The 17550-nt window shown below is 30.8% G+C and overlaps 1 protein-coding gene across 2 annotated transcripts; it reads right to left on the reverse strand.

Moving 5' to 3' along the window:
- Window positions 1–1328: 1328 nt before the first annotated feature.
- LOC116426240 (UPAR/Ly6 domain-containing protein crok-like) lies at window positions 1329–10194 on the reverse strand. Of its 2 annotated transcripts, XR_012999770.1 has the most exons (5): window positions 9920–10194; window positions 7567–7725; window positions 3226–5877; window positions 2468–3126; window positions 1329–1878 (listed from the first exon to the last, which is right to left on the reverse strand). XR_012999770.1 is itself a non-coding variant. In XM_031974924.2 (3 exons), exons 1-3 carry the CDS (start codon window positions 9978–9980, stop codon window positions 5633–5635), a joined length of 465 nt encoding a protein of 154 aa, XP_031830784.2. In that variant the 5' UTR covers window positions 9981–10194; the 3' UTR covers window positions 3173–5632. The 2 variants fall into 2 exon arrangements, 1 of the variants encoding a protein (XP_031830784.2); XM_031974924.2 differs by lacking the exons at window positions 1329–1878; window positions 2468–3126 and having other exon boundaries at window positions 3173–5877.
- Between the last annotated feature and the right edge of the window lie 7356 nt (window positions 10195–17550).

Genomic DNA, 17550 nt, shown 5'->3' on the forward strand with positions numbered 1-17550 from the left:
GTTTTTTGTGGCAGCCAACGTGTTAAAGTATATTTGCATATCAATGGTCTATCAGCGGTGTAATTGTGTTTCATCAATAACCTGAGAATGGCCAAGTTGGTTACAGATATCTATACACAGGATTACAAAGTGGGGCTTGCCGTCTCGTTAAAGAAGACTTGTTAGAGGTCAGGAGACCAATTAACCTCGCAAGACATTACCGAATTGACTCAAGCATTTGACCCTTTATTCTCGGCCGTGTGCGTATAAACGTAAATACGAGTGCTCCTAAACACACATGTTTCCCAGTGTGCAAGTTAAAAGTTACCACCATTGATGCAAAGCTTACCGCCGAACGGGATATGTCTCCCAGTTCATTCATAAAGTCATTTAATTTCTGCCTTTAGAAGTCAATAGTCATTTCCGGCCGTTCCATGTCATTGTCTTTCCTGTTATTCACTAGAACTAATTCGTGTATCATTTGAAGAGCTATTGCTAAAAATATTCGCGCCACGTATAGGATTTCTATGAAATCACGAAAAGAACATGTTTTTCTAGTATCAAACAATATTTCATGGGAGTATGAACTTTATTTATACTTATATATACACTGATCCACGAAACTATTGGGCCAGCTCATAAATAATGCGATATTTCATATTTCTTTTGTTTTTGAAAATAAGAATAAACAAAACATTTTTTTTTAAGTAATTATGATTTGTAGATAGGCAGTTTATAGATAATGAAGGAGAATATGTTTCAGATTATCTTTATTTTTAAAAATAAAAGATATATAAAAATCCATATTATTTGAAACGTTTATGTTGGTAGTGGCTTAAGTAAACTTAAAAATTATTTAAAAACCCATTAAAAAAAAGGGATTATGTAGAATTATAGCTATTATAACGATTAACTTGAGTTGTTTGAAAAATGGACTTCTTGCACTCACCGAATAGGAAATATTTTGAAATGTCATTTCATTGGAATGGAATAACACGTGACTGAGATGTTTGTTTCTGTTACAAATATATCGATTTTACATACTTTTGTTGATCAGTGTAAATTGTAATTTAATTGTCAATACTCAAATGTATTACATAAAAATAATGTTGTAAATATAACTAAACTTGGCAAACCTCAAATTACACAGCGATCATTCATCTTATAGATGAAAAATTATTCTTTTATTACATATTATAATTACATAAGTAAACAACGTAAAATGCCTTATATATTAATATACAAAAGAGCATATCATATCAAGTCAATCATCGTACTTATTACATTAAAGTTTATTAGTACAAAACATTAAACTAATTTCAGGTAAAATATATTTCCATTAAGTGTGACTCGATACTAGAATAACATAATAATAGGTGATTGAAATAGTTTTATAATTTTACTACAGTTGTATTTTATTATTCAATATTCAACAATATTCTGCAGTAATATTTTAATTTACTGATAACATTAACAAATGTTACTTAAAGTAAATTAATGTCTCACACTAGAAATACTAGCAGCGAAATCTATTAGATTTTAAGATTTCTTATAAGAAGTATAAGAACACAGTTGTTGATATTTGATAGCGTCTTCATTAAGATAAATGCAAGAATAAGTGAAAAGACACATTTCTGATTAAAATGAACCATTTCGATCTGTCCAGTAGTTCTAGCGTTAATTAAATATTAACGGGAAACACGTTGATACAAGTGAGAAGCAAGAGAAACCCTAAACACTGTGATGTAAATAAGTAAATCGATCCTTGACCGTTGCAAGCGTAGTCGTTGCAAAAGGAACACGTGATGCTGGGCTTTAGTAAATATTTCTCATGGCGGCAGTATCCATCGATTTCGCGTGACGGCACGCAACCTCGTACCGTCACCAGAACGTCCCTATCTGCATCATTAAGGAAATAGTTACTTCACAGCCTGGACACTTTCAAGGTAAGATTTTAATTACAAAAACCTAAAGCTATACATTTCACTGAAATTCATATGTTGATTAATAAACAATTATTTACACGATAACACATGTTAAAATTGTATTATGCTCTTCTAAGGTTTAACGTTAATCAAGAAACCCGATATATAATAATAATTAGAAATTAATATTATAACATCAGTTACTACAATGGAAAATTATATTCATGGAACCTTCAAATTAAAATAATATGTATACAATGTCTATAGAGTTACTAGCCAACAGTTTTTCATAAATGATAAGTAAATCATTATTTGTTTATCAATTGACTGATCGTTGCATCACTCAATTCAGTCAACAATATGTATTAGAAAACATTGGAAGCGTTTTCATTCGATTTCAAACATTTTTACGACTGGTACAACGATTTCGTGCTTATTTGTGTCCAAGAGTAAAAAGAGTACAATACATCGTGTATTTTTTCTTATTCCTCAGAAATTATTGCTTAATAACGAATTACGAAAATGTATTAAGATTATATGTTTCTTAAGAAATATGTACATACTTTGATCTATTTCTGGATGATAATTGTAAAAATTTTTTAATTTCAAATGGACGCGATTACATCGGCATTCGGCTTCCATAATTGACTGATGCCACGGACGTGCCGCTCGTTCTTTTATCATTTCCGAACCAGAAGCTTATCTCAACCGAAGCTTCTTGAACATTCTCCTTCATTCCAGCCCTTTCTTGCAATTTCCCTTTCTGACAGTACGCCACGTTCACACCTGCTTTCTTACATTTGGCCATCTTGACAATTAACCGTCTCGATTAATCGCATCTTAGGAGTACAAGATAAACATACATAAAATATGAACATAATCAACAAAATGAAATAAATACATATACATTTGTACACACTTAACCTAAAGTTTTAACATTAATACGTCTACATATATGTACATTCTGATACAATCTTAATTTGACAATAGCCTGTCATCTATGGTCGCATGTTTGATGCCTCCCACGTCCCAAAATAATGTATTTGCGACAGTTTAAACCCTTCTACATCCCTTACCACATACCAATCGTTTCGTAATACTCTAACAATTTCATATGGGTCTTTGAACTTTAGTATTAACTTTGGAGACGTTTATGATAAATTGTCGAACTTTTTTTATTATAACTTTGTCGCCTACTTGGTATTTTTTCTCTGCCGTATGTCTGTAATCATAAATTTATTTACTCGCGTTTTGCGTTTTCCGTCTTTGTCCGCTGGCTTTTCCGTGTAACTTCGATAAATCGTGGTACTGTGCGACTTACCCATTTCTCTCAAGCGCATTTCGCAGCCTGTCGACCATTTCGACTCGTCGACGCACTCCAAATAACAGCACGCTCGGATATTCGTTCGTGGCTTTCGATACAGTATTGTTATACGCGGATTCTACATCTTGTAAAGTGTTAGGCCAGACGATCTTTCTATCATCAGTTAACTTCGATATCGTGGGTAGGATGGTACGATTAAATAGCTCAATCTGGCCATTCCCCAGTAGAGATGCGGTGGCGATCTTAATATGTTCGATATTAAGATCACGTAGAAATTCTTCAAATTCTCGTTACCTAAAACAACTACTACGATCAGAGATTATCCTCAATGGTCGACTGTAATGCTGAAAATATAATCGGAGGCATTTTATAACTTCTGTCGCATTAGTTGTTTTGGTAGCGTATAATTTTATGTGTTTAGTAAAGGAGTCGATGATTAAGAAGATGTACCAATTCTGATTAACGTTTGAACGGGATGCCAGGATTAAAGATCAACGTGTAACGTATCAAACGATACGCTACCTTTTGGTATGGAATACAACGTTCCTTCTGGTTTTTCTGAATTCGGTGTGAGCGCAATACACTTAAAACAGCTTCTAATATGTTTTTCAACCTTGGATTTCATATCACGAAACTAACAACTATTCAAAACATTCCGCATAGTTTTCTCAACCCCGACGTGGCTTATTTCATTATGATATTTCTGCATTACACTAGTCTCTAATGCAGTAGGTACGTAAAACAAAATATTACCCTGATGCTTTCTGTACATTAGTCCGTTTCTCATCATCAAATGATTTGCTTTCGGCACTTTCCAATTCTTTCCGCATCACTGTTATCGCCGAATCATCACTTTGATATAAAGCGAGGTTCCTATTAAAGGAGTTATCCTCTACTATAAAAATTTGTCGACTTAGTGCGTCTGTGTGCAACATTCGCGATCCTGATCGGTGTTCGAGCATATGATCGGAATTTTGCATTTCTAGTACCAATCGTGCAATACGAGGATTGGATTCTTGCGCATCTTCGAATCGAAAACCTACATTTTTCTTTGTTAAATCGTACAATAGCTTTGCAATAATTGAACAATTTTCGATAAATTTTGAGGAACTATTAGAGTTCCTTCCTAAGATAAGAACCGCCCTTCAGACTCCACTCTCGTTTTTGCGAATGAATGAGAGAAGGATTGAGCTGAAGGAATGGGACAGTTCGAGTATTTAAGGGTCTCAATCCAAACTTCAGGGACTCAACGAGGTTTAGCGAGGAACAAGTTCAATCAGGAACAAGTTTAGGAATAAATTCAGACAACCTCCATCAGGGAGTTTAACCAGGCCAATCAGGGCCCGAAACAATTAGAGAAACAAATTCAGAAAACTTCCATCAGGGAGTTCAACCAGACCAATCAGAGCACGAAATATGTACAAGGGTAGTAAAGAGTCAATCAGCCATCAGAAAGTTTTTAGTTCCATCACTGGGTGGTCCTTCGGGTAGTACAACACAATTAGCATATATTCAAGGCACTCGTGACAGTCCGAGTCTTTAACAACGACGATTAAAATGTATTTTGAGAGCTAAATTTTTTAAACTTAAACTACATAGGTAGGTACATTGTTATTAGCTTAATTAGAGTAACTCTAAAGCTGACCTTTGCTAAAAACGTTCTCAATCTGATTAAGGTACGTTCGCGGGTGGCAACGAGTGCGTGTGGTATGAGTCCCGAGAGAGAATGAAAATGATACCTATACCCCCTTCTAACGCCACTTCTTCAAAATAGATTCGCCCTGGCCGAAAACCGATTTCTGCGCATGGGCCACAAAATTTCAATCGCACTGCACATGTACGCTCGTACGTGGTATTTTGTGGAATAACCACAATCAAGGGGCCGCTGCACTAAGCAGACACACGCGAAAACACAGAAGCACACACACGTTTTTTACAATCACTTAACTATATAATAAATATCGCTACTCCACGTAACGCGTCCTACAATTATTACAGTCCCATAGCCGTTTTTCAACATTTTGGTGGTCCTTCAAAACAGCACCATAGACGGTGCGTAGTGCAATAATCAGGGCTCGACCACACCCTGACAACTACCGAGCAGATAAATCAATTTTTTGAAATTGCTCTATAAAAACTACAAGATTGCATCTATGGAGACTTTAATTGATTTATAATTCAACTCGCGCATTCGTGAATCAATTTCTTTAATAATTTCTCAGAGAAACATCTGCTGTCTTTTTTGTAACTGCAAAATGAACAAATTAGGAGTGGGCCATTTTGACCCGTCTTGTAGTTTTAATGTTAAACTTATCCAAAGTGGCATGTTTTCTACTAATTTTCCGAATGATTTATTCTTTTCTTTTATTTCAGTTGTTATTTGTACCATAAAACTTCCACAACGTTAAATAAAGTTGTATTTCGATTGGAAGAAATGATAGCCCACAAATCCTAGGGTGACCACGTAAAGAGATTGCAGAATCGATGCACTCGTCGCAGAATTGCAGAGATCGGTGCTGCAAATGAAGCAATATTCGTTGTCACTTATACCGTCAAGCTTCAACAATGGATTGCAGGGACCGTCGGTGATATGAGCTTGATGCTTGTACACGGACCAACACTCACGTTTCACCACTCGTTTGCCATTTTCTAAGGAAAAAAACGAAACCATGAGTCTATGAACAATGCATGTATTAGATTTATTTTACTTTAGATTTGTAAGCATGTTCTAATTCTCAAAATGTAATTATGTTTTATTGCGAATCTACAGAATTATAATGAATGAGGAGCCACTTCTAGTCAATTGTAATTCAGCCTTGTTATTTAACTGCTTTATGAAACTACATAATAGTACAAGAAGAGTTCTGAGTATATACGAATATGTTTATCTTAGGAGCCAGTAATATACAAATTCACACTGTTATGTAGTAACATATAATACTAGAAAATGGTCAGTACAATGTCGTTTTGCACATTTATCTTCATTACAACTTTTTCTTCCTAGTGATAATGTATTATGATCGACACGCTTCTGACGAGTTTATAATGAAAGCACGGAGATTGCATGAAAGTAGTTTATCAAAAATACTTCGTTTGGAAAATACGTACTCGGTCGATAAATATTCATACCGAAAATTGTTTTATATTGTATCTTACAATGTATCTTCATTTGTTGAAAACACTCACAGTATTGTAAGTTTTGGCATGCCTATCTATACTGTGCATAGTAAGTATAATCAAAATGTATCATTTTATTTTTCTACAACAATTTTCCTACTCCTTTCTGTAGAAATTATCGTATTATCAAATTATATCCCACTTCATAAAAGTGACACTATAATACCAATTTTTATGTACAATATATTTATGTAAGTAGTTATCTCCATTCTCAAAAAGCTGTTTCCAATAAAAGTAATTATAGAATTCTGTCAGATTTCAAAAATATTAAAAGTTTAAATAAAATGCTAGCTTTTGAAATGATTCGTCTAAAAGAATTTTTTATGCCTTTCCCGTCTTTAGAAGAGTGCCCTCTCAGTCTAAGTATTTTGTTGAATTTCTATTTCTTATTTATGCCATTGGATGTGACGACCGCTAACTTACCAACCTAAATTCATTTTTCAAGTAAATATTTCAATTATCTTATTTAACACCTGCATATGAATGGGAAAATGACTTCCCAACTTTCCAAAAACGTTTCACTTCTATTTTTCCGACAGTTGCCTTAAATCAAATCAAATTGCAGATGTCACCTTGAGAAATATTTATCTGAGAAGTATTTTAAACTTCGAAACCTTGTATGTATTATTTAATGCAATATGCTTCAGAAAAATTTTTGACGACATTCTGCACAATTTATGCTTTCAAAAAGGTTTTAAATACATTCTTCTTATAAGTTGCCATTAATCAGAATTTGTTATCTAAATTGATTTACACAATATATTATATTATGTGCATTATGTAAAAATTTTTACTATCAGAATAAATATAAAATAATATATTAATAAATTGTATAAAGTCCGATTCTTTTAAATCGTTGTTGTCTAGTAACTATAAGAGAAAACAAAGTAATTTAATTTAGCTCTATTTATTTTAATGCTATTCATTCAATTTTACAAAATGTAGTACCTACATGCAACAAACTTGGTTTGCTGAAGATTTTCATATTTAGTAGTATATTTACAGAGCATTAAAAACATGGTTAAATGAAACGTTAAAAGTTGTGTTTTATAAAAAAATTATTGTTTTTTATATGGACAACATACACAACAAACTACATTAAAAGAGGAGAACAAAATTTAAAAAGCAGCATATTATTAGAAGTTTTTTAAATATTTTTACCTGTTTTCACGATTTTGCGGCATACCGGTATTATGAAGTCAAAGATGTGTTCATCGCAATCTGTTGCGTAGAATCTCCTCTGATAATCTGTGATGTTTATTAGGTCCCCGCATAGAGGCTCTAAATCCGAAGAACAATTCCAACATTGCAGAGTAGAACCTATGAAACGAATTACAATAAATTAAAAAGACTGTAAAATATATGTATTAACAGTTTGGGGTTAGGTAGCTTTAGAATTATCCACTTTTTTTATACTTGAGTAATTAATTGAAATTACTTATACTCTGATACTATTATCGTGCAGGTAAAGTTTTTTGTTTCTTTAATACTACAATAGGTTTAGGAAACACGTCAATTCAACGCGTATTGAAGTTTATAAACATTATTTAGTAAACGTTTCAGCGGATTTTGACTGATGCAATATCAATATCATAATTATCTATCTGTAAATCTTGAATTTGCAAAATCTAAATGAACGAACATCAATTTTTTAAGACCAATAGAATAAATTATACAATAAATGTCCGTAAACCTAGTGTTAAAATTGCGGGTCCTTAAGGATAACACATAATTTATATTTTTGAAGCATTTTCTTTGTTTTATAGTGTTTTCTTATTTAGTAATTGTTGTTATATTGGAAATACTCATGCATACAGAACATTCACAATTATCAGAAACTTGATATAAGGCAAAATGTTTAATGAAGTTTTTTCTTTTTTCTACAATTCACCATAAGGCATAATAGGACAAACAAATTCGTTTTCTATTGTAACTTCGTACGGTTTTCCGTGAAGGTTTATATTTCAATAAGATCAATCAAACGGAGTGTTGTAGCATATCTAACAAAAACAAAATATCAATCATACTTCCGATCCCATTTGTAATAATTTTTCTTCGAGAATCAGTTCAGTAACATTCCAGAATGTAAAACTGCGTACAACCACAATTCTTTCTGTAAGGATTACTCATTTTCTTTCCTGGCGTGCATCAAGGAAACCCGTGGATATGGAACGATTACGTAACTGATTACGTTATACCCACGCCTAAGTAGTGTGTGTTACGGATTATTTATTTAGAGTATTATAAAATATGGTAGATACAATTATCGTTAAATAATTATTTCTTTATTCTTAAGTAAAATATAATGAATACTTTTTTCTCTTTTGGTTTCTAAATGTTTAGCTATTATAAGTAAATATCGCTGATTACACATGTATAGTTTTATTATAAATTATTATAATTAATGCACAATTATTGTTGCACCAGGAATATTGGAGTCATTTTTTTACATCAGAAAGAGCAGCAAATTGAACTACAACAATGGATAGTTAATTCAATAGGTTTGATAATTCAGGTGGTAACAATGAACCTCCGCAAAACGAGATAACAAAACTTGCACTAAAAGGGTAATGACTGAAGCAAGTAAGACAATAGGAATGGTAACGACCAAGATGATGATTTGAATAAAGAAAATAATTTACTTAACATTTTCTACCCGTGATTTCACAAACAATTAATCATGACTATTTTACAAATAACTGCGAAATGTGCACAATTGTTTTTAACCACATATTTATCTATACTCGAATTTACTATAAAACCAACTTCTAATAATATTTTATACAGATTCGTAAACGTTAATATAATTAATTTATAGTTACGATAAACACTTTTATGAAAAATCGATTTGAAAAATTAAATTCGTACCCAAAGGTTCATATTTCTAACAGATTTTGTATATTTTATATATTCAAACAGGTTAACATAATATAAACTATTTTTTGTTTCTTTTCTAAGTTATTAACAAAATATAAAATTAACACGTATCCTTTAATTTTTTCACTGTATCCTATGATACTTTATTTTTCACTTTTTTCTAATACAAAACGTCTCTAATCACAACAAAGCGAAGACACTTATTTCACACAATAACATAGTACAGAAAGTACCTGTTTCTCTTGGAAATATTATTTTTCTCAAACTGTAATACTTAAAACCGAAGGCCCCCTTTAATATAAAACAGTTAAACCGCAATACATTTGTAACTAACAAAATATGTATTTTTACACTTCAAATACAATGTAGGAAAAAAATGTGCATTAACAAGTTCACTCTAGTACGTATCATCGGCGGTACACGGGTAATTTACAACATTACAATAAAGCAACGTTAATAAGCAAATTAGTTACAAATTATTTATTTACTTGCAATTTGCAGCTAAAGTCAGAAAACTAGGTACGTAAGAACAGAATCTACTTCAACATTATTTTCACAAACAATCTTATTATTACGGTCTGCGACTAAATATATATAAACATATCCTATCCCCTGAATGTGTCAAACATTAACTCACCTGACTGTGCAAGAAGGACCAAACCAAAGATCACCAGCATCCACTCTATTCGAGACGACATTCTGGCCGGTCACTCGGAGACTTCAATGCGTCTGGTGTTCAGTTTTAATCGATATATCGTTCGCACGGATCACGGTCGGTTCGAATGAAATAATCTAATCTTGTAAGGGTTGAGAAACAGTTGGCAAGAAATTGCTGGTGTCACCGAACGTATTTTCTACGGTACTGATGAGGCAACACCCCTTTCCCGCCGGAATCGTACGCACAGTCTCCTTCTTCCCTCACTTCTTACCATGAAGTCATTCCACTCTCCTTGCTGGCTCGCGGTTACCATGGGGCGGCGTAATAATATATCGGGCCAGGAAGTAGGAGTCAAGAGCAAACAACTGAAGTAGGCTCTTAGGGAACATAAGAGATAAAACAATAATTATGGGCTTAAGGGAGAGGTTGGGCGCTTCGGAATCATTCAAGATATACTTGGAGTTTTCGAATTTTCAGATTGCTGTCCACAGAGATCGAGCAAATCGTATTAAAGAGATTCTCGTGTTAGTGGTTTTATTTTTCTGATAGGGACATGTGGGATTGTTTACTTGAATCAATAATTTGTTGGTATAGTTAGGTGCATTTTTGATTATGAGTTCCTTTTATTTATGGTGACGTTAACATTGATCCCTTGACTTTACGTTCGTACTAACATAGAACATCGTCCAATTATTCGTCTTTTATGGTTTGAAGATGTATTTGGAATTGAAATCCTTTCAAGACTCATCGCATCCATCTGTGATAATACAGAACAGCATACACACAGCGTTTTTCTGCAAAAGAGTGCCTATAAACGAATTGCGAAATTAAAAAGTAGTTAAGTAAGTGTTATGAAGAACTAAAGAAAACCATGTATGCGTAATTCATAGCAAGAAATATCTTTTTCTGTGGGCATAAAGAAACTTGGATAACAATAAACTAAATGTGTTGAAAAGTAAAGGAACAACATCGAATAATATATAATATTATTTAACATATTTTATTTTTATTGTAATAATCTTTATAACTACATCGAATAACATGCAATTCTGTTTAACCATTTAGTAACCTTTAATTTAATATCAGTAAAATTCGAACCGGTAGGCTAATCATAAAGTTATCAGTATAAAATCGATATAATAATAATCAACTGTTTTTTGAACAGATAGAATAGTGTTTTTTTTATAAAAATATTTATTTCTGTTAAAAATGATCACTTAATTAGAGTATATTGTGAAAATAAATGTATTTTTTCCAAAAGTTTTTATTTGAGAGCTGAAGGATTAAATGTATAATATAAGTAAACATTACAGTATATTATAAAATATAATCTATATTAAATTTATAATGAATTAATTAAATTAATTAAAGTAAGAACTAATTTAAATCGTTTAGCAAAAATGTAGACATTTTATAAGTGATCATTCATATGGATCATTCATTACATTCATATGGAAATTTAATTTGACACTCTATCCATCTGGAATGAATTTAATTTTCAGATTGCTCAGAAGCATAACGGTAATGAAGACGTACCTTTTGCTACGGAGAACTGTAATCCTCTTTGCACTACTACATTAATTTAAGTTACAAAAGTTAATGTAAGTTCAAATATTTATTGATATATTGTTTTTGTTCGAGATAACATCGAATAAGAGGAACGCTGAAATATATCATTTAACGAAAAAGTGCAAAAACGTATATCGAAGAAGTATTGCTTTCTGAAAAGAGTTAGTAATTAAAAACAACTGTGAATCTATCCACATAAAGTGAAATGGAGATAAGGAAAAAACTATCCCTATATTTCGTACATTACATTATTTATAATATGTAATATATATATAGTGATTTATGGTATAATAACATACTAATTGTATCAATAATTATACCAGATTAACAAAATAGTTATATCTTAATTATAGTGAATTTTGACGGTTAACTTGTCTGAAAAATTTAAGCACATTCTATTGACATGAAGGAAAATCACAAAATTTTGAACGAATAAAACTGTGATTCATTTCCGAGGAGATGTAAATAAGATATTGTGCAGTAAGATAAGATAGTGACATCCTTTGCCACAATGATAATAAACACCACATAAGCTAAGAATAAAAACTGCTTAATTATATGTGATAAAATCTGGATAAAAACCATCATTCTGAATTTCTTCAATTATTTTATTCGTCATAGCTTTCGACATGCTTTTCTTAACACTTTCGTCCCGAATGGTAAATACACATACATAGGTACCACGTACATTTTAAATTACCAGAAAGCTAGAAAACGCTTAGATAAAGGAAAACTGTACCACGCGGGGATCTTTGCTTATGGCTAACAGTTTAAGTGCTAATTAAAAAAATTTTGTATCACCTTTTAGAAATTTTTGTTCAGAAAATTCGTATTACAAAAAATACATTTCAGGGATGAAAGGGTTAAAATAGTCACTCTTTCATTTCATGCTACTATATCAGTTGAATTGTTTGTTACATAGTAGTTTCTTGTGTAGAATTATATATCCAAATTAGTTTTAATTTTCTATGATTACTTTAAATAAGGGTATATTAACGAAATTTCCACATATTGATAGTTCCATTGAGAATTAAAGAATTTAAGACACCCGAAGTTCTATGCGGAAGTAAAGTTGATCCTCAAAGTTATCATTAAAAAGGAAAAGAAATCAATAGTTTTTAACTTTATGGCTAACAGTGAAAATCAGATTAAGTCAACGTCGATATTGCGTAACTTTACGGGGATCGCGTAAATGTGCTTGATAACGGCAACGAACAATATTCTCAGTCTCCTCAACGTCAACTGATGCTGTTTTATCACAGTTACGTCATTTTATTTTACGCGATTATGCTGATGTCATTGTAAAGTATAAAGACTGTTGCTTCTTTTTGTTGGTACAGTTATATCATTTACTCCGAATGAATGTGGTGTATGTCATTCATAATTCACTACGCGTTAATTAAGCAGCAATTGAGTAATAAATATGTTTTTACAATTCCTAAAAAAAGCTAAATGATTAAAAATGAAGTTAGCAGCAAGCGTACTGAGACAATCAAAATATTTGGTTTATAATTGTTAATAGGACGTACATTTATGTTTAACAAATAATTCTCTAAAATTTTATATGGCCGTTGGTTCAATGTATACAAATAAATTAAATAAATTATTACTTTTTATTTATCCAGAAATCTATTTTTATATCTCTCATGTAAATAATTAATGTTCTATTTTTATATATGATTTTTCATAAAATATATATATATATATATATATATATATATATATATATATATATATTGTGAACAGAGTGTACGAACTTATCATCATTCCTGATTGTTGAAAATTTCACAATCACCTTCATTAACATTTGTTTTAAATAAGTTTAACAATTTTTTATTGTATATATGATAAGGTATATTTGATTGAAAATTCGTTTGACAATTTTCAACAATCGGGAATGATAATAAGTTCGTATAGGCTGTTCACAATATATCCTTTTATAAAAAAATATACTTATTATCCTATCAGAATTTAATTTGAATTTTTTTGTCATTATTTTGATGATAAAATACTTTTAATCATACATATGATGGCGCAATCGCATTGAATACAATAAAACTTGCACTGGGATTGCGATCATTCAAGATGTTCAAATTGTAAAATCCGCCATTTGACTAATTTTCTCATTGTTGAATTTCGTGGCTCTGGTGTACCCGAAAGTTTATGTGGGTGGCATGAAGGTAACATTCACACTCGAAGCCACGACTGAATTACTAAACGATAGCGTGAGTTTATTACCGCGGTGCGCTGCAACTTAAACGACAGCAAGTGTCAATGCTAAGAATTGATTCGTCGAAATCTACTTTAAATCGTTACGTGGGAACTTCGATAAATTTTGTTTACAAGTATCAATTAATGCATGGAAAATCATTGAATTTTTTGTTTTACTTTTTTTCCATTGGATAAAGTTATTAGAAATTGTAATAATTCATTGCAAAGTTGGCGTAGGAGATGATACAATACATTCATGATAAATCTACAGTAAATTTATATTTGCCTGTTGGTTATTCATGTTTTACGTGAAAATAATTTTTTCTACATTCTAATTACTATATTTTATTATTGAATATGAGAAAAACACGATTTAAGGAATTGCTCACTTAATATTGTTGTTGTCGATAACATTGTTTTTATCAAATAGAGTTCATCGTGCTGTAACAATCGACGTTTACCAGAAATGTTGTATTGCAATACTAATTTTCTTTCCCTTTAAAATGTGTGGTTTATTATTTGCAGAACTACACCGATTTTATTAAGAAAAATTTTCCAAAGTTTAAAAACTCAATCATCTTTAGAAGAAAAAAAATTTGAAATTTGAAATTTGAAATCTGAAATTCAAACTACAAAATCAAAATTTTAAATTAGACATTGAGTTCAATTTAAATTTCATATATAAATACTTTTTAGAAAAGAAAAATTCAGAATGCTTAAGCTAAGTGTACAAACACGAAAACTGAATTTTTGTAAATAATAATGTTCCAAATAAACTTTTTTTCTAAGAGTAGTATAGTGATTCAGTTTTGAATGTATAAAGTAGACAGTCTTTAAATGCATTTCTAAATTTTAACATATACGACTCACTAGCGACTTTGAAATGTTAAATTTTATAATTATTCACACTATGCAGATGAAGAAAATCAATTTCCATATCCAAAATATGTATAACATTATAAAACTTTGAAAAACAATAATTTTTTTGCTGATTATTATCATAGTTTCCAACGCTTATATAAATAGCTTAACGATAATGATAAATTGAAATCGTAAATAGATTTAGAAGCTTAGTCCAAATCAATTCTAATTCAACGTAATAGTGTATACAATATCTCATCACGATGAGATCTAACTCAGGTTACCATTTCCAAGAAAACCATAATAATTATAGAATGTGTTCAGCTGTAAAAGATACAATCATTGCCTTTATTTTAATTTCTCAAAAAATCCATAATTACTCATAATTAATCTTTATTGTGAACTAGAAGAAACTCAGGACAAAGTAATATTAAACGTATTAATATATTTTACCAATGTCGCAATTTTCTTTAACACTAAAACTACAATACGCGTCAAAATGACCAATTTCTGATTTTTCTTTTTACAATTAATAAAAAAATAACAAATGTTTTTCTGAGAAATTATTAAGAAAATTCATGTAACAATACGCAAACCGAATTATACATTAATTGAAGTCTCAATGGGTGCACTTGCAGTTTCTATAAAGACATTTCAAATAGTCAATTCAACTGATCGGTAGTTTTAGTGTCAATCGAATTCAGTATTTGCCTCGAAGAAAATTGAAGTAAATAATACTTTATACCGTGGATTACTGTATTTCCAGATAGTAAGTGAATAATATGTAAAATGTTGATAAGAGACGTTATTCCATTTATACAGTATACTTTTCAAATAGTATTCACGCCAACGTAAGCTGTTTTTAGGTCGCTTCTTATTTTAAAAGACGTATTGAAGTAATGATATAACCCCAACTTCCTTGACAAAGAAGTGATCATCGCAAACTTCGAAGAAAACACGCCCTTATTGTTATTTCAGCTCGAATTACAAGTCGTACAACTTTGTTTGATACGAACGTCTGAACAAGAATCGTAACCCATGTGGGGCTGTCTTACGGACTCGTTACACGACCTGATCCTGTTTAACCGCAGAACAGTCTGACATAAAATTCTGTTGCATTACAAGACCTACGATGGATTTGAAAGTGTACGATTGTAGTATAGTCATTGTTCAAAATTGTTTTCCATTCCCCTACATAGAAAACAGAATTATATAGAATAAAAATAGAAGGTGCTGATTATATACTTCGGAGCATAACTGTAGTACCAGTACAGATTTTAGTAGTTTTAGTATTTCAAGTAATAGCTTTTAAGTGTTAATAATATCACCAACAAAGTATGTTAAAAATAAGTATTTAATGAAACAAGTAAACATAAAATTTATACTATATACAATTTATATAATTTATAAAAGTAAGTAAGTATATTAATAAATGTGATTTTAATAATGTGTAGGATCACCTTTTTCATGGACGAACTGAAAAATTCGATTTGGCATACTTTGAATCATGTTTTCTAATATTTCGTTCGTGGTATCATTCCAGGACTCAATAATTACTTCCTTTAATTATGACGTTCTTAAGACTTGACAATTATTTGCATTAATACGTCGGACCATAATTTCCCATATGTTTTCTATGGGGTTTTGGTCCGGTGAACATGCCGGTCGTTTTATTAAATTAATGTTCAGCATTTTAAACCACGCTTTAGTTCCGCAGATATTATAGACGAAGGAATTATCGTGTTGAAATGTCCATTCTATATCATTGTTTTCATGTAGAAATGGTAATAAATTATTTTCCAGTATTTCAGTATATTCTTGACTATCTATTCTATACGAAGGGAAAACTAACTGAACTTTTTCGATTATATTACAATATGTATGTAACCAAGTTCAATGTGCTTCATCTGGATATGATTATTTAGAATGCTTTTTCATTTAGTACAGTTGGTTTTGACGAACTATTTTATTAATGTATAATAATTGTAAAAATTCTGACGGTTCTATGTTATGCCCCAATGTAGATGCAGCAACTTAACGTCATCCAATCAACAACAAAACAATTTCTCAAATGTCCGTTGAACAAATTCAAAGATCTTTAGGGATTAAAATAAAAATCCCCACTTTTATAATCTCTGCTTCAAAATAGGAATCTTGAAAGACTCAATAAGAAGCGCAAGCTTTTAACAATTTTCTAGAAACAAAAGTAGGGATGAATAAAAAATGTTTTTCTTTTTTGTGAAACATTTTCGTATTATTGTTTGTTTTGTCAAAATGTTCTTGATATCTAAAAAATACCTGTACGTCGTGTAAAGATCTCAACTTTCGAAAAACCAAGGTACATTTGCAAATTCTGAGGAAATCACCATTCTTTGGAAAAATACAATTTGAAACTAATATATCCTTAGATAAGTGTATATAAGAAAAACTAATCTCCAAATGACTATAAAATTTGTTACTGTATGCACATACATTATTTACACAATATATGATAAAAACTAATTTTATTATCTTGAAATAAATCAGTCTTATACACAATGTTACATAATTAGCAATATAATTGTAATTATCAGAATGATGCAATCTCAGAAGAAAATACACAGACATTTTTTTTCAATCTAGATTTTCTCAAGAAAGAAATATTAAACGAAAGAATTTGAATTTTTTATATTAAATAATATCCTGCCGATTATATGAATATTCGCACGTTTCTTTCCTTGAAAAGCACAACTCAAATGTAACAATTTTATTCTGTTCTCGGCTTACTTTTTTTATATAGAATCCAAGTCCTTTCAATTGACATACAAACTGCTCAACATTCTGCATAATTCTGACTTTAGTATAATTCACATCGAACCATTATCATGGAAACACGTGTGCTTTGTTTTCTTGAAAATAAATATGTATTGAGTTTGATAAAAGGAGAATAGTGGATTACTTACGATTAGATGTAATCTTAGTTTCCACTT

Source organism: Nomia melanderi, chromosome 12, assembly GCF_051020985.1.
Source record: "Nomia melanderi isolate GNS246 chromosome 12, iyNomMela1, whole genome shotgun sequence".
Lineage (NCBI taxonomy): Eukaryota > Metazoa > Arthropoda > Insecta > Hymenoptera > Halictidae > Nomia > Nomia melanderi.

Coding starts and splice junctions, on each gene's coding strand:
- LOC116426240 (XM_031974924.2), bottom strand. CDS start 9,980: ATGTCGTCTCGAATAGAGTGGATGCTGGTGATCTTTGGTTTGGTCCTT. Junction 7,726..9,919: donor GGTCCTTCTTGCACAGTCAG/GTGAGTTAATGT, acceptor TTCGTTTCATAG/GTTCTACTCTGCAATGTTGG. Junction 5,878..7,566: donor CCGCAAAATCGTGAAAACAG/GTAAAAATATTT, acceptor TTTTTTCCTTAG/AAAATGGCAAACGAGTGGTG.